Genomic DNA, 24,466 nt, shown 5'->3' with positions numbered 1-24,466 from the left:
GGATCCCAACCTCCTCCCCCAGCTTTCAGTGTCCAGACCCTCTGGCCCCTCCACCCCACCCAGTCTCAGTTCCTACTTAACACCTGATGCCTGTTCTGTACCGCGGGCCCAGAACCACCCCCTCTTCCCACTTCCAGAAGTCACAGCAACTACTGGATCCCCTCTCTTATCAGCCTGCTAGACAGTCCCCCTAACGCACCCAGTGCAGGTCCTGCCCTTCTGACCACTAGTGATCAGACAGGAGACAGGCCCCTGAGGCAACCAAGCGTTGGGCTGGTCAGGTCAGCAGCTGATGATGGCTCAGGGCCAAAGGTCAGCCCAGGCCACTGGGATCACAGATACATTTCATCCTGCCCATCCTTCCCAACTGTGCCTAGTGTAGTAGTATATAATATAGTTATATATAAGCAGCCCTAAATTAAAGGAAACTACCTGTGCCCTCTGTAGGTTAAAAGAGTGCTTTTGTACATTTAAATCCTTTAAACCTAACTTGTACCTGGGGAATGAAGTAGTAGTCCCCACCAACAGAGGAACTTAAGGAATTTGTTGAGGACCACAGCGCTGGAAAATGCCAGAGTTCCACAGAAAGTGGTTTATTGCTTTTAGAACAAAATAAGGTGCTCTCAGAACGTTTTTTAGTGAAAAAATACTTTTAGAACTTTAGAACTTTTCTAAAACACTACATTGTAAGCTGAAGTAGGCACTTCAGTACAGAAAACTTCGCAGGGGCGAGTGCCTGGGCTGGATGGCACAGCGCGAGGCTGTGTGCACCCCAGCTGGCCGCTCAAAAACGGGGCTTGCGCTTGCGGCCGGTGTACTGGGTGTCAGGTCTGACCTCCCTGTGCCAAAGAAAGAACAGGGGTGGGAAGAACAGAACAGTCTCAGAAGAGATAACAAAAAACCCCTGGGACCCCTTCAGATGCAGGCGAATACTCAGTGGCGAAGACACCCCCGCCCCCAAGCTGTGCCCGCCCAGTACTCACTTGCCCTGACGCCTGCGGCGCTCCTTCTTCTCCAGCACCCACTCCCGGCTCTTCCTCACCACCCCCCGCCGCGCAATCCTGTACGGGACCCTGGGCAGGAGACATGGCTGTGAGCCGATGGATGCAACGGCCTGGCTGCCTCCCATGTTAATCCAGGCAGGGAAAGTGGTGAGCTTCCCTCCAAGTTAGGTGGCCTCCAATGCCCCTTCTACAACAGAAGTCCCCACTCCTGCACACCCCTCTTCCTGGGAACATCTACTGGGGCAGAGCAGCCGTCTAGCAGGAAGGCAGGAGGTGAGAGGCCCCCTCACTCACAGGCATCTCTGTGGTAAGTGCCCACTTGCTGAGTGTGCATACGCCCTTCCTGTGGAGCAGGCAGGAGGCCAAGCTACTTTTGGGGCAACCTAGGCCACGACTGGCTCATGAGAGCCTGGCAGTATCCCAAGAAGGCCAGAGGCCCCATGCCCACTGCTGCCACTGAAGGCCCTAGCCTGACACAGACCAGGTAGGGTCTCCCAACAGCCATACATGTCTGAGGTCAGAAAACAAGGCTGCCCAGCTCATGGCGGCCCTGACGATGATCCTCAGGGGCTGATTTTGGCCTCCAATCCTGGCTGTGGAGAAAAGGGACCCCCTACAGCCCCATGGGAGAGAGGCCCTAAGAACAGGGGGAGCCTGGGCCCCCAAACCACATCCCCACCTGGCAGTTGGGATCAAACTGTTTCCAGCATAACTCACACCATGGAGGGCTGCTTGCCATTTGAGTAACAGACATTCCCTGAACACCTGCATGTGTGGCCCATGTATGTTCTAGTGGGTATGAACCGGCCTTGCCCTTGAAGAGCCCACAACAGGGTTGTGGCAGAGACCATCCACACTAGGCACAGCGAGGGCAGGGAGGCCCAGGAGCTGCTAAGGGAGTGATGGGGAAGGAGAAGCACAGGGTCTGGGAAAAGCAAGGAGGCCACAGAGAGAAGCTGGTATTTCTACAGGCAGAAGGAGGGGGCAGCGTTCCAGACAAAAAGCAATATGTGAAAACGAGGTAGTGTGAAAGGACTGAAGGGGAAGGTGAGGGAAGAGGGGAAGAGAAGAGAGTCCTGTGTGCCTGGAGTCAGGGGTATAAGAGGGGGAAGCGCAAGCTGGGCCAGTTTACAGAGGTGTGAACGCCAGCAAGGAATGTGTTCTCCCTTCAGTAAGCAGTGGGGAACCAGGGACGTTTTCTATCGAAGGAATGACACAAGATTCCTCGACTGTAGGGTGTACAGAAGCAGCGGTTCATGGAAGAACCTTAAGAGGGCCTAGAACTAAAGGGGCAGGAGAGTGACGGGCCAGGTGCAAAGCAGGAGGCAGCTGTGAACTGGGGGCTGCAGATGCAGGACTGACCCCCAGGAGTCTATGAGGAAGGACAAGCTGTGGGGCAGTGAACGGGGGCAAGATGTGAGCCACAGAAGGAACAAGGGGAAAGAGCCATCAGGGGCGATAAAGGGAGCAGGTGAAGATGGCGAGCGCCCCAGACCACAGGCGCTGAGAAGGAAGTGGTCAAGCAGCGGCAAATGCCAGAGGGGCTGAGCCCTCCAGGAGCCGTTCAGGAATGGCAGGGTGGAGGCAGGGGGCAAGGATTAAGGAATGCATAGGTGAAATGAAGCTGATGCAAAAAAAACTGAAGATTAGAGATAAATTAGGTAAAGGTTTTGTTTTTTTGTGTGTGTGTGAGGAAGACCAGCCCTGTGCTAACATCTGCCAATCCTCCTCTTTTTGCTGAGGAAGACTAGCCCTGGGCTAACATCCGTGCCCGTCTTCCTCCACTTTATATGGGACGCCGCCACAGCGTGGCTTGACAAGTGGTGCATGGGTGCGCGCCCAGGATCCGAACCTGCGAACCCCAGGCCGCCGCCGCGGAGCACATGCACTTAACCACTTGCGCCACTGGGCCGGCCCCCCCTAGGTAAAGGTTTAAAAAGCTTTTTCTTCACCTACTTATATGTGGTAAGTAGCCTGAAGGTAATTAGACAGAAGTGACAGTAACAGGAGAAGCCCTGAGGATCCTTCCAGTACACAACAGCCTCCTCCCCTACACTCCCCAAGCCTGAGCACTCGAAGAGCAGGAGCCTACAGACCTGGAGAGACCAGGTCCGTGCCAGGCACCATGCTGAGTCCTGCACAAACACGTTCTCCTCAACACACCGTCCACAAGGGCGGCATGGCCCCCCTTTTACAACAGATGCAAAATGGATGCTCAGATCACGCAACTTACCCAAATTTACAGTTAGGACGTGCCGTCTGTAGACACCAGTGTGAGGACAAGAGGGATCCTAAGATGGATGGAGGGAGTTAAGTCTTGCCTCTGTGAAGTAGGAGAGGGGTGCACTCGCTTGGAGCAAGTGGTGGGCACCTTAGAGCAGAAAACACCTAGAAGAGCCCCCAAATTCCCATCAGGAATGGGCTGAGGAAGCTAAGAGGATGACCATGGAGGGCCAGGGGGTCAGACGGCACAAATCTATAGTAGGCACGAGGAACACACTCATGATTTTCACCACCGTGGGCCTTCCAAACTCCTTCTCTGCCCATTTTACCTCTTAAGACTTTTCACTCATATCAACCAAAACTAAGAAATAACCTCACTCTTTACTACCTTGTAATCAATTATTCATTCAAAAAATATTGAATACCTTTTACTAACAAGATACTCTTCTGATGTCAAGGATATAATTAATACCAGTCCCCACCAAGTTTTCATTCTAGTTAGGGATTCAAATAACAACCAAGTAAGCAAATATATGATTTAGTGCAGTTAAAGGTGTTAAGGGAAGGAGAACTCAACCAAAGACACTGAACAGAGAAATGGCAAGATATGATTTACGTTTTTTAAAAGGAAAAAGGAAAAGATCAGTCTTGCTGCTGCACAGAAAACAAATGGAAATAGGCAAAGAGTGAAGCAGGGAGACAAGCGAGACAGCTTTCCGTAATCCAGGCAGCGGCAGCGGGCACGCAGACCAGGTGGGAGGGGGGAAGGGCTGGAACTGGGATGTACACGGAGGCTGGGGGCAGTAGCATTTGCCAATGGATCGACGGCATGGGAGATGTGAGGAGGACGGGAATGGCTGAGAATGTTAAGAATGGAGCCCAAAAGTTTGGGGGTGAAAACCAAGAGCTCTGTTCTGTTTGAGACACCTGTGGGCAGTCCAGGTATGGACACTTAGGAGGTGGTTCGGAAATCAGAGGTAGGGTTGAGACCAAGGATATCAACCTGGAGTTACAAACCCAGAGTTGATGTTTAAGGCAGTGCAGAAACAGCAGGAGTCCAGGCTGGGCCCCAGAGTGCTCCAGAGGAGGGAGGGCCAGCACAGGAGACTGCAAAGGAACAGCCAGTGAGGTTAAGAGAAAACCAGGAGGGGGTGGGACGCCAAGTGAGCAAAGTGTTAAGGGAGTGATCGGCTGTCAGCTCCTCCTGAGCAGGCAAGTTACAATGAGGACGGAGAAGGAAAAAAGACTGAGAAGCAACCCAAGATTTGGCAAGACAGGTTGGTGATGGCCTCGACAAGAGCAATTTGTGATGAGCCAGAGAAGAGGATTGAGAGAATGGTAGGGGAGACAGCAAGGAGAGGCAAGCATGAGGACTTTTGTTATAAAGGGAAGCTGATCAACAGGGTGGTAGCTCATTGTTGTTATGGGGTTAAGGGAGGATCTTTTTGAAGATAGGAGAAACGGTGCAGCACATTTGGATGCTGATGGGAATGACCCAGGAGAGTAAAGATGAGGATGCAGGTGAGGGAAGGGAGAACCACAGGAGCCAAGAGGGGAGGGGGTCCAGGATGCAGGTGGAAGATGCAGCCTCACGGACAGAGAGGACAGCCTGCCAGGTGTGGCAAGGGGGAAGGCAGAGAGGAAGAGAATAAGGTGTATGGCTGCCCACAGACATCCAGAAGGGCCCCAGCCACTCAGCCCGAGGCAAGTGCAAGTACAGTCCCAAACTGTTCCCTGGTTCTATTACCACCCTGGTGTCACTGCCGCATCTGAACCTGAAAGATCTGGTGAAAGCAGAGAGAAATGGAGTAGTCTTGCTGCCGCCACCTTGCTTCTGTCATGTCTAACAAGCTGGTGGCAGCAGCTCCCTGCCCCTTCGGCGTTACCTCTCATTTGTGAACGTGGACTCCCTGGCCGCCTCTTCCTCCAGATTTCCATTCAGGCCCTAAAGGAACCAAAGTGCTATCAGATCACCCTGGAGATCTCTCAACCCGTCCGCCCCACCTGAGAAGGCCTGAGCCCTTCCAATAGGTACTTGGCCCAGCACCACAAGAGAACCCAAAAGACCTGGGCCTGCAAACTCAGGGTCCCTCACCTTTGGCACAAAGGTCGAAGGTCCAGAAAACAAACAGAGGTAGAACCTGAAACAAGAAAGTACAGAGTGAGGGCTGAGTTCATCAAGTTTTGCAGCACAAGACAAGTCCTCACCTTCCCTCCCATAAACAGGTACAGAAAGTGAGGGCCTCCTGCCTGCCTGGGCCCCGGTGACCCAACCAGCACTACTCTGGTCCACACTCATCAGCGGCCTGCAAGGGCCACAGTGTCCCCCTCTCCTGCAGCACAGGCTCACGCTGGCCCCCAGCACTCACTTCTTTGCTTTAGCACTGTTGGGGTAGTCCACCACCACACCTCCAGTGAAGCCGGCCTTGGTGGCCTGGGTCGTGATCAGCTCCAACTGATGAGAGAACAGTGGTGAGTCAGGTAGGGAGGCTGGAGCAGCAGCAGCTTCCCCTCCACTCACCTTAAGAAACCAGTCTGGTCCCAGGATGGACCCTGCCTGGGACAAGTGAAGGTCTTCTTTATCAGACTCTTCCCAATTCTGAGTCCCCAAAAGCCACACAGAGGAAAGTGCAGGCTAGAAGCAGCCATGGTATACACCTCCCTTGGGGGAATTACAGAACAAGCAATCCCCCTAATTCTCACTTTCTAGCCCAGGGACCCATCTTCCCCACTCAAATCTCAGGAAATGAATGGCCATCAATGAGGAGGCAGACTTGGGGGCCAGCCCGGTGGCACGTTAAGCGTTAACATGCCAGCGGTTAAACGTGCGTGCTCTGCTTAATCAGCCCAGGGTTTGCAGGTTCGGATCCCAGGCACGCACTGACGCACCGCTTGTCAAGCCATGCTGTGGCGGGGTCCCATATAAAGTAGAGGAAGATGGGCAATAGATGTTAGCCCAGGGCCAGTCTTCCTCAGCAAAAAGAGGAGGATTGGCATCAGATGTTAGCTCAGAGCTGGTCTTCCTCACCAAAATAAAACAAAAAAAATAAGGAGGCAGACTCATTCATATTATTTAGTCAGAGACAGCTCACCACTTTTCTTTCAGTCTGTACTTCCTACCCCCTCGTTCCTCATTCCTACTGCATTACACTCCACAGAACAGACAACTGATAATGCTCTCAGCCACTGCCTTATTTACTCATTTGGTTATGGAAATCAGTGATATCATATTACCTGTAATACCACCTTATCTGTCAAGAGAAGACAACGGTCCTACCCAACCCCTACAGATAGATACCACCCCTCTTCCTTAGGACATTAGGTCATAAAATGTACCATCAGGGGCCACAGGGACCACTCTCAAGTGCTCACTCCCTCCTTTTCCCCCCAATCAGCATGAGGTTCCTTGTTCTGAGGTTCCTTGTTCTGTCCCCTTCCAACAGTAGGAGGGCAGGTGAGTGAGTAGGACAGATGACCTGTTCCAGGTCCCTCCCCCTTCCCTGTACCTCCAGCAGCCAAGGGGCTCACCTGTTCTGAGTTCTCAGGGTACAGCTGCAGGACAGCTCGGGATCCACGGACCTGCAAGCCACAGAAACATTGCTATCTTATAAACATCGCATGGGTTCAGGACCCCTTATTCACTAAGTATTTACTGAGTTCCCATTACGTGCACAGCACTGTGCTTAGGGCCAGGGACACAGCCACGAACAAGAGATAGCCCCTGAGCTTTTGGAGCTCACATTTCAGCGAGGGAGGCAGCTAATTTACAGCAGTGATCAAGTGCCAAAAAGAAAAATAAACTAGGACAAAGGGATGGCCAGTGACAGAGAGTGCTGAGTTTACTTCTGCTTCACGGAAGGCCTCTCAGAGGGACACTTGAGCAGAGACCTGAATGCAGTGGAGAGCTGGCTATTTAAATGAATGAGGGAAGAGCATTTCAGCAGAAGAGAAAGACCAATACAAAGGCCCTCAAAAGTTCAGGATTAACCCCAGTGCATGAAAGGGAGAGAAACCACGCAATGGGCCAGACCAGCCAGCCATCTGCAGCACAACCCACCCTAGGAAAACCAGGAGTGAGGTGGGGAAGACTAAGGAGACCAAGAAACACCTGGATCCTTCAAAAAAGTCAAAGAATTCATTTTTAGGACTTAGAATCTCAAACTATCATCTAATCTTAGTAAACAACAGAAAACATCATCAGTTATAAACACAAAATAAAGCTAACAAAGGCTCTCTCAGTGGTAAATAACCACCCTGCTCCCCATCTGAGCATCGGCAGTAGGGGAGGGGCGAGGCTGAGGATGTGAGCACTCTAGAAGGCATCCTCTGTGTGGCCTGGACACAATGTCCCTGCCCTCACTCTGTGGAGTCCATGCCCCAAACCAACTTCTGATTAAAATTCAGCGTAGTGGACACAGGAGTTGTGATCGGTCTCAGATTGTGACATCAGTGTCTTCTGCATTTCATCAGCGAGTTTCAACCCACTGAGTTTTCTGTTTAGGCTGAGGACCTGGACAGAAGTACCCACAATAAGTTCCTGCCACCCCATGCAGTCCCATCCGAATGGCCTTCCCATTGGACACCTCTACTTCATCACTCTACCTGCAGGGCAAGGGAGAGACAGGCAGCCAGCCCAGAGGCGGAGGCCATCTCATACTCACCAGCACAGAATAAAGAGAAGAAAAAAAGCAGTACAGGCGCTTAGCAGGGATGTCAGACTTCTTGTTAGCATTACAGAGCCACTGCACAGCAGAAATGCTAAAACAGGAAAGGACCCTAGTCAGGAAAGGGACCAATACACATCGCTCCCCCCTGCCTCTTCTAGACTCTAACATCGTACATCCTTGGTCTCCAGGTGAAACCCTCCTGCTCATAACTCTCTTTCTTGCCATGTGCAGGTCCACTCCAGGTCACTAGTCTACAACACTGACCCAAACAGGGTGTACAGAAGGTAAGCATTAACTTCCTTGCAGCCAGTCCAAGGAAACATTTCTTCAACCTTGTTTCTACATGCATCTCAAGTTTAAAATTACTAAGCATGTCAAGGCTGCCTCTGCCACCTACCCCTTCATTCCCTTCTTCCAATCAAGGGGAATGTGCCTTACTATACTTACACAAAGCCATTCATTCACCCTCCTCCTAAATCAGTTCCTTCAATGGTACCTGCCCAAGTGTCTCCACAAGTCCCAGATTTAAAACCTCAAGGAGCTATGTCTTCCTTTCTGGCATTCCCCTCCTCACTGCTGTGCACACACATCCACGGAACTCCAAACCCTGCTGCTTTGTCTGACTGCCTCTCCCAGTTTTTACCTCCCTCTGCCACTCTCCTGGCTCAGCACGCATTACTGTCTCGATTGCTTCAACCACTGAACTTAGCTCTCCTCTCTCTTCTCTTACATGACCTTCCTAAAACACAGACCTGATCTTGTCACTCCCCAGCTCCCCATCAACTACTGAATAAATCCCAAATTTCTTAGGACGGAGTTAAAAGCCTTCTAGGAACCAGCCCCACACAATCTCACCTTCCATGAAATCTCTCATTCATCCCTGTCATCTATCAGACTCCCTTCCCCACCTGCTTCTGTGCCTTTGCTCACACCATTCCTTCACTCAGAAACCCTCTCTCTGACTTCAGATTCCTCCCCACCTTCAAGGCCCAACCCCAGCCTCTCCTCCCTCGTCAAGGCTTTCCTGTGCTCTCTTGCTTCTCCTCACAACTCTGGTGGGTCCCACGACTCCCTAGTGACACTCTATACTCAGCTCCACGTTTAGCTGTCTGGCCCAAGTCTTACAGTACCTAATAAACCATGGAGAGTCTTAAGAACAGGGACTGTGTTTTAGTTCCACAAACTCCACAGCACCTTGTACAATGTCTTATATATATACCAAATGTTAAAAAAAAAAAAAGAAAAAGCTTGCCATACCACGTCTCCTCTTAAAGACAAACAAAAAATGACTATTTACCCCTAAAACATACAGACCACATCGTTAGCCTTTGATTTTCTGCAGCTTAGAACATCTCACCCAATCATTACTAATAAGCAACTGTTATCCTTGAAATGTTTTGCTCCCCCCCACCCCCAATCTTGTTCCCAAATGTTAAGCTAAGCCCTTACCCTAGAAGAAAATCTTCAAATCCAAATTTTTACTACTTACCCAGATCCCTACTGTTCAGTCTACAATCACAGGAGGAGGTCTTCCCCCAGGTAATGACTAAACTATGACTTTCTCCCTTATTCCCTACCTCCACCCACAAAACACGACACCAAATACTCAACAGAACTTAGCACAGAAAACAAAGAACAACTTCGTGTTTCTAACAGTAATTTCAGTGCTCTAAGTTCTGTTATCAAAGTTCTATGTATCTGCTCAAAACTGACCCAGAAAGGACTCCCGAGCCACTTAAAGAGGCTGGAGCAGTCTGGGCCACTCTCCACTACAGAGTCCAGAAAGAAGAGAACAAGATGGCTGCTGAGGCCACAAAATGGCTCCCACGGGCTCAGACCACCACCCTTCCCCCGCCCCCCCCCACACAAGGCAAAGAATCTCTACCGCTGGTGCTTGACCCTGGCAGTGCAAAATAATCAAAGGAGTAGATCGTTTCCAAATACAAAAAACACGTGGAGCCTCGCTCCAACCTTATAAATCTGAAAATCCTGGGGAATGTATATTTTTAAGCATCCTGTGTGACTCTGCTGCACAGACAGGTTTGGGAAGCAATGGCCTGAAGGACTAAAAGCAGGACATGAAGACTCTTACCTGATACAACCATCAAAGGTGCCCGGTTTGAAGGGGAGGCCCTGGCCCATGTCCCCTAGAAGCAGGTCTCCCTCCGTGTCTCGGTCCAAGGCCGCATCTACATCGGACAAGAGTAAGTCAGGGAAACAGACCCTACGCATAGCTGCTCCACACTCATGAGGGTAGCCCACCCCAGTGCTAAACAGGACGTACTTACCCAGCATGGCAGGGCTGATGTCAATGCCCACCCAGTAGTGCCCTTCATCCGAGAGATAATCTCCACTCAGCCCAGAGCCGCAGCTGGAAGACACCATCAAACAGGGACTCAGCAGTGTGAGTAGCAAAGGCACTCCACTACCTGGACAGTGGGAACCGGGCCCAGGTTCTCACCCAATATCCAAGAGGTAACAGGGCCGATCTTCGGGCAGATAAAGGAGCTCCAATGCTCGTCCAGCCATCTTGGTCTGGACGTCAATCATCCGTGAGCTGGGAAGGCAGAAACACAAGCAAGTGATAAAGGAGTTCTGAGCTAAAACCTCACCCAGAGCAAAAAAAGCCAGAGAAAGAGAAAAAGAAACAATCACCCTGAGGTACTCTACCGGTCACCAAACTCAACCACAACTATTTAAAAGCGACCCCAGAAGTCCACATAATACAGCAACAAGTTATTTTGTGACACAAATTCTAACTGTACCAGCTGTAAAGCTAATGTGAAGAGATTAGCTAATGACCAACTATCAGCTATTTTCAGCTCAATCAGGCTTTGATGTTGTATTACTTAAGAACGTGTTCTCTGGAAAAATTACTGTATAAAGATCAACAATGCACAACAAAAATCTATAGCAGTGCTGAGATATAAAATAAGAAATAGGGCCGGCCCCATGGCGCAGTGGTTAAGTGCGTGCGCTCCGCGGCTGGCGGCCCGGGGTTCAGATCCCGGGCGCGCACCGACGCACCGCTTGTCAGGCCACGCTGTGGCGGCGTCCCATATAAAGTGGAGGAAGATGGGCACGGATGTTAGCCCAGGGCCAGTCTTCCTCAGCAAAAAGAGTAGGATTTTCATGGATGTTACCTCAGGGCTGATCTTCCTCACAAAAAAATAAACAAATAAGAATAAAATGAGATATATAACACAAGCCACGTATGACTTTCTAGCAGCCATAGTTAAAACGAAATACGTGAAATTAATGAATAGCTGTTTACCCAACCCAATATACCTAATAATATATTTTACTTAACCCAATATGCTCAAAATATCATTTCAACAGATCAACACACAAAATGATCAACAAAATATTTACTTTTTCTTCATACTAAGTAATTTCGACTAGACACATTTGAATAGATGGCTGATGGCTATTAGTTACCATATTGAACAAACAGGTCTATAGTGTACCTGGTTTTCCCAGGATCAAGAGAAAGAATCACACATAATGGTTTTCAGAATGCCAAACAGATGGCTCTGCAGCTGGAAAAAAGTTTGTTTGCTACATAATGACAACTGGGCCAGAGATTTTTGCTGACCATCTTGGTCTTGGACTCCGATTTGAACAGAAAGGAGAGAACAGGTATCTGTAGTATCTTCTAGAGGAATCTATCAGAAAGGCTAGCCTTGGAAGTACCCTCTCTAGCCCTCACCTGTTAAACAACTTCATAATTATACAAATAAGCACCCTCCATGAAATTCAGATACCACACCAAAAGTTCTCATGAGGAGTCAGCTAAATAACTAAATAAAGGCAGACCTTCTAAAGATATTCTAGAATAAGCATTCTATGAATATTATTTCCTTCCCCCCGATACCAATGACCCCCCCACAAGCATCCGCTGCCTCCTATTTTACCACATACTTAAAACACGTTGTCACATTAAACTTTGAAAACAACCTAGAGAAAGTAGGTGTAATCACTCCCATTCTAGTGTTGAGGTTGGTTACTAAGGCCCAGAGGGTTCGGAGGTTTACTTAAAGCTGACTTTGCCAGTGGGAAAAATCGGACCAACCAGGGTCCCTTCCCTCCCCTACCCCCCGAAACTCTGCGTGATTTCCAAGCAACTTCCGCAATCAGGGCAACCCGCCGGCTCCCGACCCCCGACGCCGCGCAACATCCAGGCTCCCCTTACTTGCGCACGTATTTCCGGGCTTCATTCTTGTCGTAAAACTGCGGGAAAGAGAAAAAGAAAAGGGGAGTAGAGGGAGGAATCAAGACACGGAGGCCCTAGAGAAGGAGAGAGGGGTGCCCGCAGGTCACAGGCCTCACCAGCTCCGGGGGCCCGCCGTGCTCTGGTCTCCGCCCGCGGCACGCCATCCCCACCGCTCGTCAGCACAGCTGGTGCCGGCGGCTCACGGAACCCGGCTTTTATGTCATCGGCCCCGCGACCGCCTCGTACTACGCATGCTCCACGCCTGTCCCCGCCTTCTCTTTCACCCGATTGGCTACAGGGCCTACGCGTCGCGAACAACGCGCGCCTCCCATTTGCTAGTTCATCTTGCACCGTCCTCCCGACCCACGCAAGATGGCAGCCAAGCGCTCTCTGAGGTACCCGGGGCTGTTAATGTGGAGGTTGTGGCAGGCCGGGGGAGCGCCACAAAATCCGGGAGCCGGCCTGCGCCTGGAAGTGAGGGCTTATTCCCCGGGCGACGGCTCATACTCGCGCACGGCGCTCTATGAGCTGCTCGGCGTCCCCTCCACAGCCACGCAGGCGCAAATCAAGGCGGCCTACTACCGGCAGTGCCTCCTCTACCACCCGGACCGCAACTCGGGGAGCGCCGAGGCTGCCGAGCGCTTCTCGCGCATCTCCCAGGCCTACGTGGTGCTGGGCAGCGCCACCCTGCGCCGCAAGTATGACCGCGGCCTGCTCAGCGACGAGGACCTGCGCGGACCCGGCGGCCGGCCCTCCAGGACGCCGGCGGCCGACCCCGGCGCGCCCCGCGCCCCGCCGCCTGCCTCTCGGGCCCCCGGCCGTGGTCAGGCCGCGCCGGGCGCCACCCGCACCATGTTCGACTTTGACGCCTTCTACCAGGCGCACTACGGAGAGCAGCTGGAGCGGGAGCGGCGCCAGAGGGCCCGGCGTGAGGCCCTCCGCAAGCAGCAGGAGGACCGCGCCGAGAGGGGCTTCCGCTGGGACGAGACCCGCGACACGGCTTTCGTCTTCCTGCTCCTCGCCATCTTCATCATCGTGGGCTTTCGTTTTTAATCGGAGAGAGGAGGGCGGGGGAGCAGCCCCAGCCAGCCCCACGAAGATGGGGTTTCCCGTCTTCTCGAGCCCTTTGCCTTCCATAGTCTGCCTCTGCTGGGGTCCGAAGGACTGCTCTCCCCTCCTCTTCCCCGCCCGCCCAGCCTAGCCGTGGACCTGCACATCCCTCCCCCCACGGTCCAGAAAAGGTGGCTTTTCGATGCCCGAGAAAGAGGCCCCAAGATGGAGAGTCCCGAAAGCCCAATAGTGAAGGGTTTTCTGGAGTCCCTTGGGTGCCTGCTTCCAGAGGTTGCCTTCCTGATGTTGTCCACTTCTGGAACACTTGCTCTGGCTTTGTTGTAAAGCTCTGAGCAAGCACTGGCTGCTCCTGCCCTGCGTGTCTACCGTGGGGCTCCTCTGTAACCTTGAAACGTGCACTGTGACCAATTGTTGGCTGCCAAAAGAAAAATTCTGGGGTTGTACGAACCTTGTCTTTCTGTGAGTTCCCCAAGCCACAGGTGAGACCTGGTGTAGGGTAAGAATGTGGTATTTGGAACCTTGCCATTCTTGTGTGGTCAGCCCCAGACCCCACTCCCCCTTCTGTTGGCATGTGAGAGTGGGAAAGCAAGGTCATCGAGTAAGGAATGAGCGTTCCTGTGCTCATAGTTATCTATCTAATGGATGACCTTGGAGAAGTTACTCTGTGGGCATGACAGCAAAGGAGCAAATCACCTGCTCTCCTGAGGTCTGTCACACTTTATTATCCATTGTTCTGGTGGGCTCAGTGATTAAAACCTGATGCCGGTCAAGTCAGATTTATCCTTGGGATAGTGTACCTGTCACCAGGTCATCCCTTTACCAGCCAGCCCCATGGCTAACTGTGCAACTCATACCCTGCCAGAAATAGAGCAACAAACTGGGAGTTTGAGTCGTCTGAATGTGGCCCATCCTCCTGCTTAGCTTGCAATGCTTATCGCAGGCCCCACAAAACAAGTACTTGAAACATGGCTGCTTTTTTTGTCTAATTCGTGCTAAGCAGCGGTCATCACTTGGCTGGAGCTGTAACAGTCAGGCTCTCTTAACCATGGGGGGTGTGGGTTGGCTGTGAGATTGTAGGTGCTCAAACGTTTATGCACTGGGACTGAGTGTAAAGCTGTGGGGATAGGAAACCTGTGCAAGAGATCTCCCACAAGGGTGAGGGCCTAAGTCTAGGTTCTAAACGAAGTCAGAGGTGCTTTGGTATCTTAATACCAATTCCCACACTCAATCTTTTGTGTGAAATCCTTGTATAAATTGGGATAAACTCACAGCTAGTTCAACTTGGTCTCTTGAAATCCATTCAATTCTCTCTAGCTTTGGAGGGTTGGCGCAAGCTCTTAGTCATGGCTTTGCAGTGACCCTACAATTAAGGGGTAAAGCTGTGAGCCCAGTCTGGTTCAGACTTGCTGGGCTCAGTGAGCCTTGATTTCGGGGGAGGGGCAAATGTACTTTGAAAAAGAACATTTAATGTTATTATGTTTCATATTTGGAAAACAAGAGGAAAGATCTGGGTTTTTTTTTGAAATGCCAACTACAGGAAATGAAGCTTAGTAAAATGTACAGAAACTAGTGATTCTCAACCAAGGAGTTGGGGTATAACAAAGTGTCCTTGGGGCAAGATTCTATCAAAGTTTCTATCAAAAGGGGTTGGGATTCTTTTGGATTTTATTTGTAAAAATACTGGTGGTCTGTAATAGCTGGGACCTTTCTCATGGGCTGCTTGACATAGACTCCTCAAGTTTGTTCTCTGTCCGTGAAGAACATGGAGATAGATAAAGGTTCCAGAGGGTTTTGGGGGTTGGGGCATCCAGAATGTGAAACTTCTGGAACATTCCAGAACATTCCATGCAGCTCCAAGCAGGGTAGTCAATAAAGTTTATTAACCATCCAACTTTGAGCCTCTCCTTAGGCCTAGAATTAGGCCCACTGTACTCTTATAGTGCCGTACTGCCTGCCTCAGGTTTTTTTAGACCAGAGCTGAACTCTGAGAGACCCCACTTTCTGCCCTCCCTAAAACTGAGTCTGGGCTCTTCATGGAAGGGGGAGATGTGTGGGAGGCTTTTTGAAGGATCCCCCAACTGGTTCCCATAGTATCACACACACACACCCGCTCCCTGCAGTTGTCCTAGGTCATTCCTTTCTCAGCTTCTTACCTGCCCTGGGAAGGAGAGGCGGAACCAGGCTGTGGACATTAGCCCCTGCCTTCTAGGGACTGTTCCCCAATTCCTGATAGTGGAGGAAGGCTCAGACATGCTCAACTTTAGTCCATTTTCTCCTTTTGGTCACAAACTAAACCAAAACTCCCTAGAAGGTTGGACCTAGGACGGAGATGGACAGGAGGGGCCCAGCCTGCCCCAGGCGGTGCTCATTGGGGTGGGGGTGGGGATGGGGGTGCAAGTACAGTATGTGGCTGAGTGAGCAGCACACACAGGTCCTAAGTGGGGAGACATGGACAACAACACAGGAATCAAAGGTGTACATGTCTTGGCAATTGTGATATTGTCTTTGGACTTGATCAGGACTTGATTTTATTCCTCTTGAGTCAAACTGCTTTTCCCTCTGTTGCCCTTTTTTTAATAGTGAAATACAGATCCCGGTTCTGAGGGAGTAGGAGTTCTTGTTTCCATCTGAGGCTCTGGCATTTCATTCGCTGAGTGCACCTGTTCTCTGTAATCGCCCCAGCTTGAGCCAAGATGAATAAGGATAGTCTACCTTAGGCCAATGGGTTGTCCATTTGGTCATTATTGACTCCTTATATATATATGCGGTCTTTATAGCCACAGCCTGAGGCTGAGGCACCAAGGGTGGAGCCAAAGTAAGTGGCCACCACACTCTGTTTTGGGGGAATGGCTGAGGGGGTGGGGTGCTTGTGCCTCAGATCTTTGGGCTTCCTAGAAGGTCACCAGATCCCCTGAAGAGAGGCTCAGAGAAGGGACAGCTGGTAAGTGGTGGTGTTACTTCAATCCACTATCTCTTGAATTCAGTGCACTAGAAAAGTGAGCTCTATCCTGGCCTTTCCCTCCTCTCAGATCCTCAGCCTTATAATGAGGTCACAGGCTGCCACCTGCCTATGAGCCGGATCATAGAAGGCCTGCCTTGCCTGCCCTCAGCAGCTTGGCTCTCAGGCCTGCTTGTAGCCCTGATAGCCATAGGGTTTGTGCAAAGCAGCTGAGGGTCCCTCTGTTAGTGTGTTAGGATGATAGTGAGACCTGAGTCTGGACCTTGTGAACTTGAATATGCCAAGAACTCAGTGTGCTCATCCCCAAGAAGCCAGTGCAGAGAGTTCATCTCCACCATCTGTCATGAGGTCATGGTGTCACTCTGGATCTAGCCATCTCACTACTGTCTCTTAAGGCTGTCAGAACCTGGGGTCCTGAGGTGGGTTGGCCCTGCCATCCTGCCTTTGCCCCTTCGGCGTTCAGACTCAGTCCTGGGAGGGGACTGCTGCTAGAGAAAAGAAGGCCTGTTTCAGGAGGACCAAGAACAGACCAAGATTCATGGTTCACGGGCCACAGCCAACCCGCACACAGTGTTTGGCTGTGGCTGGCGTGGTGCCTTAAAATAACTTGAGCCAACATTCAAAACTTGGGAGACTTTGCATAAAAAGCTAGATTTCCGGGCCCGGCCTGGTGGCATAGTGGTGAAGTTCGTGCGCTCCCCTTCAGCAGCCTGGGGTTCGCGGGTTCAGATCCCGGGTGTGCACCGACGCACCGCTTGTCAAGCCATGCTGTGGTGGCGTCCCATATAAGGTAGAGGAAGATGGGCACGGATGTTAGCCCAGGGACAATCTTCCTCAGCAAAAAAGAGGAGGATTGGCAACGGATGTTAGCTCAGGGCTAGTCTTCCTCACAAAAAAAAAAAAAATCTAGATTTCTGACTTCTCTCAAAAAATGAGAAAATGTGCCGCCGCTGAGCTCACATACCTGCATTACCAGCTGGGAGATGCTGTAACATCTGCCTTTTAGATATCGCTCCCCAGTTCACTACACTCACACCAACGGCCTTGATCCACACACTTGCACCATTTTGCACACAATAGAGAAGTATCTTTCTGTATCCCATGTCTATCAAAAGGGGAAACAAAAGGATGATGCATTTCCAGAAAAATGGGGGAGGGTGTATTTCTTTGTGGAAATGGACTGCTTTGCACCTCTGTGACCTTCCTGGCCCCTGCAGGCATTGGAGTTTGCAGATCCCTAGGCTACATCGTGTGTTGTTATAAGAGCTCACACTGTATGCAGGGAGGCAGAATGTAAATCTTATTTTCTTTGTGGGACAGGAAGAATCTTTTTGAGAAGTCTCCGGTAGTGGCAAGGTCCTAGACAAAGCCAGAGGTCCCTTGGTACAGTAACGCCAATTCCTGCGCTCAATCTTTTGTGTAAAATCCTTGTATAAATTGGGGTAAAACCACAGCTAGTCCAACTTGGTCTCTTGGAAACCATTTGATTGACTCTAGCCTTGGAGGTCAGGGGCAAGTTCTTAGTCATGGCTTTACAGTGACCACACAATTCAGTGGTAAAGATTTGAGCCCACTCTGGTTCAGGGCCTGCTTAGCTCAGTAAGCCTTGATTGGCAAAAACAAAACACACATTTAATGTTATTATATTTTGTATTTGGAAAACGAGGGAAGCTTAGGAAAATACTCAGAAGCTAATCATTCCCAAATAAGAAGTTATACATAACAGATTTTCTTGAGGGGCAGGAACTCTTTGTTTTTATCAAAAATGAGTGGGAGTTTTGTTACTTGGGCAATTTTTTGGTTTTGGTTTGTAAAAACACTGGTGGTCTGTAATAGGTGGGACCTTTCTCATGGTTCCCTTGGTGTAGACCCTCAAGTTTGTTCTCTCTCACAGAAGATTACAGCCAGGAACATTCCCTGGGGCCCCAGAACCAGGAAACAGAAAATTCCAGAAGTTATCAGGCAGGAGAGAGAGCCCAGATTGCCTGGAACCTTCCAGAACATTCCATGTACCTTCAAGCAGGTGGGTTAATGAAGTTTGTTAACTCTCCAACTCCAAGCCTTTCCCATGGCCCATAGCTGGGCCCACTCCACTCTGGTGGTACTGTATCCACCTGCCTCAGGTCTTTTTCATGCTAGAGCTGAACACTGAGGGGCCTTGCTCCCTACTCCATCTAAAACTGAGTCTGAGCTCTTTGAGGAAAGTGAGGGGTGTGGAAGGCCCTTTGAAGGACCCCATCTTTTCCCCTCCCAGTCCTTCCCTTGCTTGGGTCATTGCTTTCTCTTCTTACCTTTCCTAGGGAGGGGAGGCTGAACTAGGCTGTGGACATTAGGCTCTGCCTTCTAGAGGCTGCTCCCTAATTCATAATAGTGGAGGAAGGCTCAGACACACCTAGCCTTAGCCCCTTTTCTCCTTTTGGTTACAAACGAAAAACTCCCTAGAAGCATGGACCAGGAATGGTAAGCCAGGGCAAGAGGGGCCAGCCTGCCCCAGGCTGTGCTGAGAATGCGGGAGGTCTTCCAGAGCTGTTCAGTCTCCTGCCATCTCAGGCAGGCACCCTGTGGTTCCAGTGTCCCTCTGCCTCCAGCAGCTCAAGTGCTAGCAGTGAGGAGAGTAGGAGAGCCAAGGCCAGTGTGGATGGAGGTTCTCAAGTGGGCGCTGTCAGTACTCTTGACTGCACCCTACTAGGGGGAAATCCAGCTGGACTTGAAGGGCTCTTGAAAGCTCCAATGGGCCAGTCCCTCCAACCCTTGCCTAAATCTCTAAAGATCCCATCAGGCGGTCCCTCAGGCACTGCTTGCACGTCTTTAGGAATGGGGACCATCTACCTCCAGTAGCCGCCCTGACTTAAGAGCCTCACACTGAACCAAAATCTGGCTCCCTGTGGTTTCCCCTTTTTGGTCTTGACTCCCATGTGAGTCAAGCTCTACATGATCTCGGGCTCTACCTCTCTAGCCTTTGGAGATTCAAAGACTAAACATTAGACACACACGTCTCAAACAGATCCCTCGACTCTTCCTCCTGCGACTTGGTCCCAATCCTCTTTCTCATCATTATTACTGCAAAGGTACTATTTTGGGGGTCCCTCTAACAGTGCAAAACTTCAGTGAAAAGTAGAGCCAACCCAATACTTCCCTCTTTCTAGATGGTTATATCCCTATTAACAAGGACCAAGATCACACTAGCTTCTACAGCACTGACTCTCCCCTCTTATTTGTAGGACCTTCCATGCCTCCCTGCCAAACTGTATCTCATTAGACTTGACCTAAGCTGATCCAGGGCATGTTCCCGCTCTCCCAACTTCTTGTCCCACACTCATGGGCCAAGCTGGCCACCTAGTATTTATCCTAGCTGAAGACAGATCCCTTCAGCCCTCTTCCATCACTCAGTGGGGGTGGTCATTTGGCAGGCCAGAGAAGGAGCAGGTACCATCTTGATCGGGCTTACAGGCAACCCAGGAAAAGAAGGTGCATACAGGTGATGCCATTGGAGAACAGTGATGGAGCAGAGTGTGCTTCTGGCCAGAGGTGCTGGGAAGTTAAGAGTTAGGAAAGACTCCCATGGGTTGGTGATCAGAGACGGCTTCATGGAAGAGGCAAGAGCAGTGCTGGACCCGAAGGACAGCTGGGCTTTGGATGGGCAGAGAGGAAGGGAGGTCATCTCAGGAGAAGGAAGTGCAGAAGCTGAGATGTGGAGGCTGCAACAGCAGAGTAGCTGGTGGAGGGGGCAGAGAGGAGTCAGGCAGCAGCAGCATCCTCATCATCACATTTATTGACGGCCCCTGGGAGGCGGGGCTGGGGACAGAACATACAAAGACAAGGACCTGCCCTCAAAAAGGTTCCATTCTAAGGAGACGGGGACAGAAAAATACAGAATGGTCTTTCCTGGGGATGGCCCACTCTCACCTGTGCGGGTCAGAAGGCCCTGGCCTACCTTGCCCCAGGGTCTGGAGCATGAGTGGGGCACATAGTAGCCCCAGGGCCATGGTGACCCTGGCCCCACAGCTGGGGCCTGACCACCTGGCTCCTAGGCGGTGGGCCCCAGAACTGGGGGAAAGATAGGCTCAGGACTTGATGGAAAACACTCCTGTCGGCCTTGGCACTGTGCGAGCCCAGTGGAGTGGTGGGGTGCGATAGGCCCCTAGGCAGGGTCCCTTGGGGGAAGCGGATACCTTCCCAGGCCCCCATGAGTCAAGTTCTTTCATTGGGGCTGGCCCATCACCAAAGAGGCTCCAGCCAGGGAGAAAAAAAGGCAGAGCTTCCTCAGCGCCAGAGGCATAATAGCCTGCCCACCCCACCCTGGCCCTCTCTCTGGGCATCTTCCAGGTGACCCTCCTCCCCAGCTCAGCCTCCAGGGCCAGGGCCTGCCTGAGGCCAGGGGGAGGGGCCTGCCCCTCCCCCCACCCAGGCAATGGGGGAGGAGGAGGAGCCACGCATCAAGTTTGTCTGGGCCCCCCATTGGGGGGCCATACCCTGGATCCTACCGGTGGGGGGGCTCTGGCTGCGAGGGCCGAGGGCTCAGCAGAGGGGCTGGGCCAAGGGGGCACCCGGGGGAGCCCTTCAGTGGGGGCACTGGGCGGGAGTCCAAGGGGGGCAGGCTCCGGGGCACTGCTGGTGGCACCCGGGCGGCCCCGGTGGGCAGGACGGCTGCAGCAGGGATGGGTTTGGGGGGATCCGCAGCAGCAGTGGGGGCTGGCTGAGCAGACCGCTCCCGGCGCCGCAGCAGCTCCTGCAGCTTCTCCGCCTGGGTCCTCCTCAGGTGGGCCAGGGCCCGGCCGCGCTGGAAGGCGGGCAGGAAAGCTTCCAGGCTCTGCTCCCCCAGCAGCAGCTGCTCCATCTGCTCCTGGGACAGGGAGAAAGGGACAGTTTGGGAGGAGCATGGCCAAAGACCTCTCAGCCTCCCACCCTGAATCCCTTCCAGTTGGCGACCACCCCACAACTAGGGGACGGGGCACCTGAGTTCCAGCCTGGGCTTGCCTCTAACATGCTGAGTGACTGCGGACAAATGTCCTCTACTCTCAAGCCTTTGATTTCCTTACTGTCACCAGACTTGCTGGGTCAGAGATAAGAGGATCAGAGATGGGGACGCGCTTGAAGTAGCCTAGGGTGTCTCATCAAGGCCAGGGCCAGGGCCAGGGCCAGGGCCAGGGCCAGGGCCCACCTCCCCAGCCTCCTTCTGCTCACTGAGCACCCTGCCCCCACCCCAGCACCAAGAAGTCCGTCCAGCTCCTCTGTTCACCCGTCCTGCACTGCCCTGAGGCATTCACAGGGAGCCAGGGTGGGGTGGTGTCACGGGGGGACAGCGAGCCCTGCTGTCCATGTGGACAGCTGGACAGCAATGCAGTGGGCTCTCCTGGGGGCCAGGCCCTCAGGGTAGGCTTCCTGGAGGAGGGGTTCTCAAGCCTGCAATGTAAGAATGAAGGCGGGGGATGATCATACGATGGGTCTCCCTCCCTGTCCCCAGGCCCAGCCACCCCTCCCCTCACCTCAGCCTCCTGCTCAGCTTCTTCCAGCTCAGCCTGCAGCCAGCCCAGCGCGCAGTGGGGGCTCCAGCGATGCATGCTTTCCTCTGAGGGCCACGGAGGGACAGAGTGAAGAGCCCCTGCCCTCAGGCCCGGCACCCAGGACAGACAAGCCAGAGCCCCAGGGCCCACTCCCGACCCTCGCCCTGTATGTGATTCTATGCTTCCTGGCCCCTCTCTGGATCCTCAGTTTCCTCCTCTGTACAATGCCCACGGGATCAGGTTGTGCACCTCCCCCCAAGGTTCTGTCCCCAGTCCTAGTGCAAAAGAGGAAGCAGGGGCTTTGTCTCCTACAGCACCCCAGGCCCTTGGGTATTGTTCCCCCTTTTCTCCCACTGCCCAGGGCCCCCATCTGGCCTCTCCAACCCAGCTCTGCTCACCGAATGCTCACTTCCCCAACTCAGTTTTCCACGAGTAGCTCCCCTCAGACTTGCCCAGGAAATAGGTCTGCCCAAGTCCCACCCTTCAGAGCCTGGCACTTCCCCAGGCCAACCAGCCGTATGGCCACTGCCCCCACCCCAGGCGGTTCTCCCAGCTGTGCCCTCACCCAGTCGCTGCAGCTTGTCTGCACAGCTCTCAGCCACCTCTCGAAGCTCCTGGTACTTGATGGCCAGGGCAGCCCGGCCCATCTCCAGGCGGGGCCGCAATGCCAGGTTCTCCTTGGCTAGCGCGTAGTTGGAGGCCAGGCATGCTTCACGCTCCAGCTGCAGGCCTTGGAACTGCCGGCAGAGAAGAGCCAAGAGGCCCACTCGGAGCCTGCCCACGTCCACCTCCTGCCACCCTGGGCAACAGTGCCCACAGGCCAAGCCAAAGCACCCCACCCTTCAGGATGGTGAGCCAACAGGTGGAGGGACTACACGAGGCCTGGACCAGGCTTTGCCTTGAGCTCCCTCTCTGGGCCTCAGTTTCCTCTTCTCCAAAGTCAGCCGAAAACACCTACCTTGTAGGGTCGTTGTGAGACTGGAGTGAGGAAAACTATGAAGGCCTCTACAAATGTTAGTTAATTTTTAATTTTTCAATTACTCTGTCTGCTCTGGTCCCTGAGGAGTCCCCCTCCCTCCTCTGTCCCATTTCCCACGCACGGGCAGCTTCCCTCTCATTCTAGGCCTTTGTCTGCTTCCTCCTCAGGTGTTTGTGCTGAAAACACTCCCACCCCTACTCCTACTCTCCAGAGTGATGTCTTCACCCTGTCCCTGCATAGTACCCCCTCAAGCCACCCTCTCTTCCCTTTATACCCCCTCCTTCTGCCCTCCAGTGGAATCCCACACCCCAAGGAATACACACCCCCTTTTCCTTCCTGATCCCTAGCACCTGCTCCGAGCTTTCCTTCTCTTGCAGAAAGCAGACCCCCTTTCTTTCCTGCTCTGGAGAATGCTTTTTCCTTGTGTTTCTAGGAGGGCCAACGCTCCCCTCCCTGTCCCTGGAGAACGCACTACCCTCCCTCTGTCCCCTGTAGGATGCACATGCCCCTCCTCTGCCTCCCTCCAATATACACTTTCCCTCCCCACAGACAACCAGCCCAGGCCTAGCTCCTGTGCAATATACAACTTTCTCTTATGGTGGCCTCTGCAATACACACCTCGGCTTTCAGTAACCCTCCCCAACGGAAGACACAAAGCCTCCTCTTGCACCCCCAGAATGCGGACGCGCCCCCGGTGGTCCCCCCAGGTGTCAAACAGGCCCCTAGTTCTCCCTGTGGAAGGCGCCTCCCCTTTCTGGCCCTACAGAACGTGGGTGTGCGAGCCAGGGCCCCCCCGAAACACACCTCCCCGGAGCATCCGCTGTAGGACACGCGTCGCGGCCATCCGGGGGTGCGCGCGGGCGCCTCCTTGGGTCTCCGGCGCCCCACCCGCCCCAGGTCGGCTCCGGGCGCCCCCTCCCCGGGGGCGGCTCCGCGGGGCCCACTCGTACGTGCCAGGCTCCCGCGCCCACCAGCGGCCTGGCGGCCCGGCCCGCGCGGTCCTTGGGTCGGTCGGCAGGTCCAGCAGGCCGCGGCCCGTCCCCCGCGCCCCCCGCCCGCACCCCCCGCGCTACCTTCCTGCTGAGCCGCACGATCCGGTCCAGCTTGGGCTCATCCTGAAGCAGGTCCCGGAGCTGCCCGGTGCTGAGGATCCCAAAGCGCCCCGGGCTGCCGGGCTCCGGCCCCGCCCGCGCCGCCCGGGCCCGGTACATGCCGCCCGCCCGCGCCCCCAGCTCGGCTGCTGGCTCGGCCCGCTCGGCCCGCTCCGCTCCGCTCCGCTCCGGCTCCGGGATCCGGCTCCGGCTCGGGCCGCGCGCCTCTCCGCCGCCAGGGGGCGCCCCGCCCCCTCTTAAAGGGGCCGCGGCGCGAGGGCTGCGGGTGGGGCGCGGAAAGGCGGGCCGCACCCTGCCCACCCCGGCGCAGCCGCCGCGCCGCGCGTCCCGCACCCGCGGACTGCGGCGCAAACTCAGCCTCCTGCCGCCTTCCAGGTGTCCGAGACCACCTCTCTCCGCATCCCTTCTCCCGGCCGTCGTTCACCACGCCCCCGGGTCGCACTCGCCCACCCTGGGCGTTCCCAGTTTGCAGGGCTGCTGCACATTTCCTCTCGGACTCGCACAACAGTTTTCTGAGGCTGGCTGGGCGCCGGGAGCCCTTGCCCTGCTAACTTGGACAAGGCATTCACCTCCCCAAGCCTCAGTTTCGTCTTCTGCAAAATGGGATGACGATACATACTGTGAGGATCAGAGAGAGGGAACGTTGAGGGCCTCACCTGTAGTAAGTGAATACCTCACACGAGTTATTGCTATTTCAGAGATCAGAAAACAGATTCACAGAGATGATGTCACCT

General features: G+C 53.3%; 3 protein-coding genes and 1 non-coding gene across 7 annotated transcripts; 1 reads left to right on the top strand and 3 right to left on the bottom strand.

Annotated features, from left to right (window-relative positions):
- Window positions 1-577: 577 nt before the first annotated feature.
- Window positions 578-12,324, bottom strand: BUD23 (BUD23 rRNA methyltransferase and ribosome maturation factor). Of its 3 annotated transcripts, none has more exons than XM_004442115.3 (12): window positions 12,224-12,324; window positions 12,087-12,124; window positions 10,356-10,451; window positions 10,183-10,265; window positions 9,987-10,083; window positions 7,889-7,985; window positions 6,756-6,806; window positions 5,597-5,682; window positions 5,323-5,368; window positions 5,114-5,172; window positions 984-1,073; window positions 578-839 (listed from the first exon to the last, which is right to left on the bottom strand). In XM_004442115.3, the coding sequence occupies exons 1-12, from the start codon at window positions 12,269-12,271 to the stop codon at window positions 785-787; spliced, it is 846 nt and encodes a 281-aa protein (XP_004442172.1). In that variant the 5' UTR covers window positions 12,272-12,324; the 3' UTR covers window positions 578-784. The 3 variants fall into 3 exon arrangements, with proteins under 3 accessions (XP_004442172.1, XP_087273862.1, XP_087273863.1); XM_087417736.1 differs by lacking the exon at window positions 578-839 and adding an exon at window positions 3,238-3,295; XM_087417737.1 differs by lacking the exons at window positions 578-839; window positions 984-1,073 and adding an exon at window positions 3,300-3,327.
- LOC147913687 (small Cajal body-specific RNA 20) lies at window positions 1,510-1,641 on the bottom strand. Its single transcript, XR_015548653.1, has one exon.
- Window positions 12,325-12,339: 15 nt separating the features above from the next.
- DNAJC30 (DnaJ heat shock protein family (Hsp40) member C30) lies at window positions 12,340-18,089 on the top strand. Of its 2 annotated transcripts, XR_015548633.1 has the most exons (2): window positions 12,445-13,657; window positions 18,032-18,089. XR_015548633.1 is itself a non-coding variant. In XM_004442116.3 (1 exon), the coding sequence occupies exon 1, from the start codon at window positions 12,480-12,482 to the stop codon at window positions 13,158-13,160; it is 681 nt and encodes a 226-aa protein (XP_004442173.1). In that variant the 5' UTR covers window positions 12,340-12,479; the 3' UTR covers window positions 13,161-15,069. The 2 variants fall into 2 exon arrangements, 1 of the variants encoding a protein (XP_004442173.1); XM_004442116.3 differs by lacking the exon at window positions 18,032-18,089 and having other exon boundaries at window positions 12,340-15,069.
- Window positions 18,090-19,877: 1,788 nt separating this feature from the next.
- VPS37D (VPS37D subunit of ESCRT-I) lies at window positions 19,878-23,868 on the bottom strand. The gene is made up of 4 exons (XM_087417740.1): window positions 23,694-23,868; window positions 22,207-22,378; window positions 21,624-21,706; window positions 19,878-20,980 (listed from the first exon to the last, which is right to left on the bottom strand). Exons 1-4 carry the CDS (start codon window positions 23,829-23,831, stop codon window positions 20,618-20,620), a joined length of 756 nt encoding a protein of 251 aa, XP_087273866.1. The 5' UTR covers window positions 23,832-23,868; the 3' UTR covers window positions 19,878-20,617.
- Between the last annotated feature and the right edge of the window lie 598 nt (window positions 23,869-24,466).

This window comes from Ceratotherium simum, chromosome 26 (genome assembly GCF_057802395.1).
Source record: "Ceratotherium simum simum isolate JZ-2026a chromosome 26, ASM5780239v1, whole genome shotgun sequence".
Lineage (NCBI taxonomy): Eukaryota > Metazoa > Chordata > Mammalia > Perissodactyla > Rhinocerotidae > Ceratotherium > Ceratotherium simum.
This window is presented reverse-complemented; position numbering and strand designations above follow the sequence as displayed.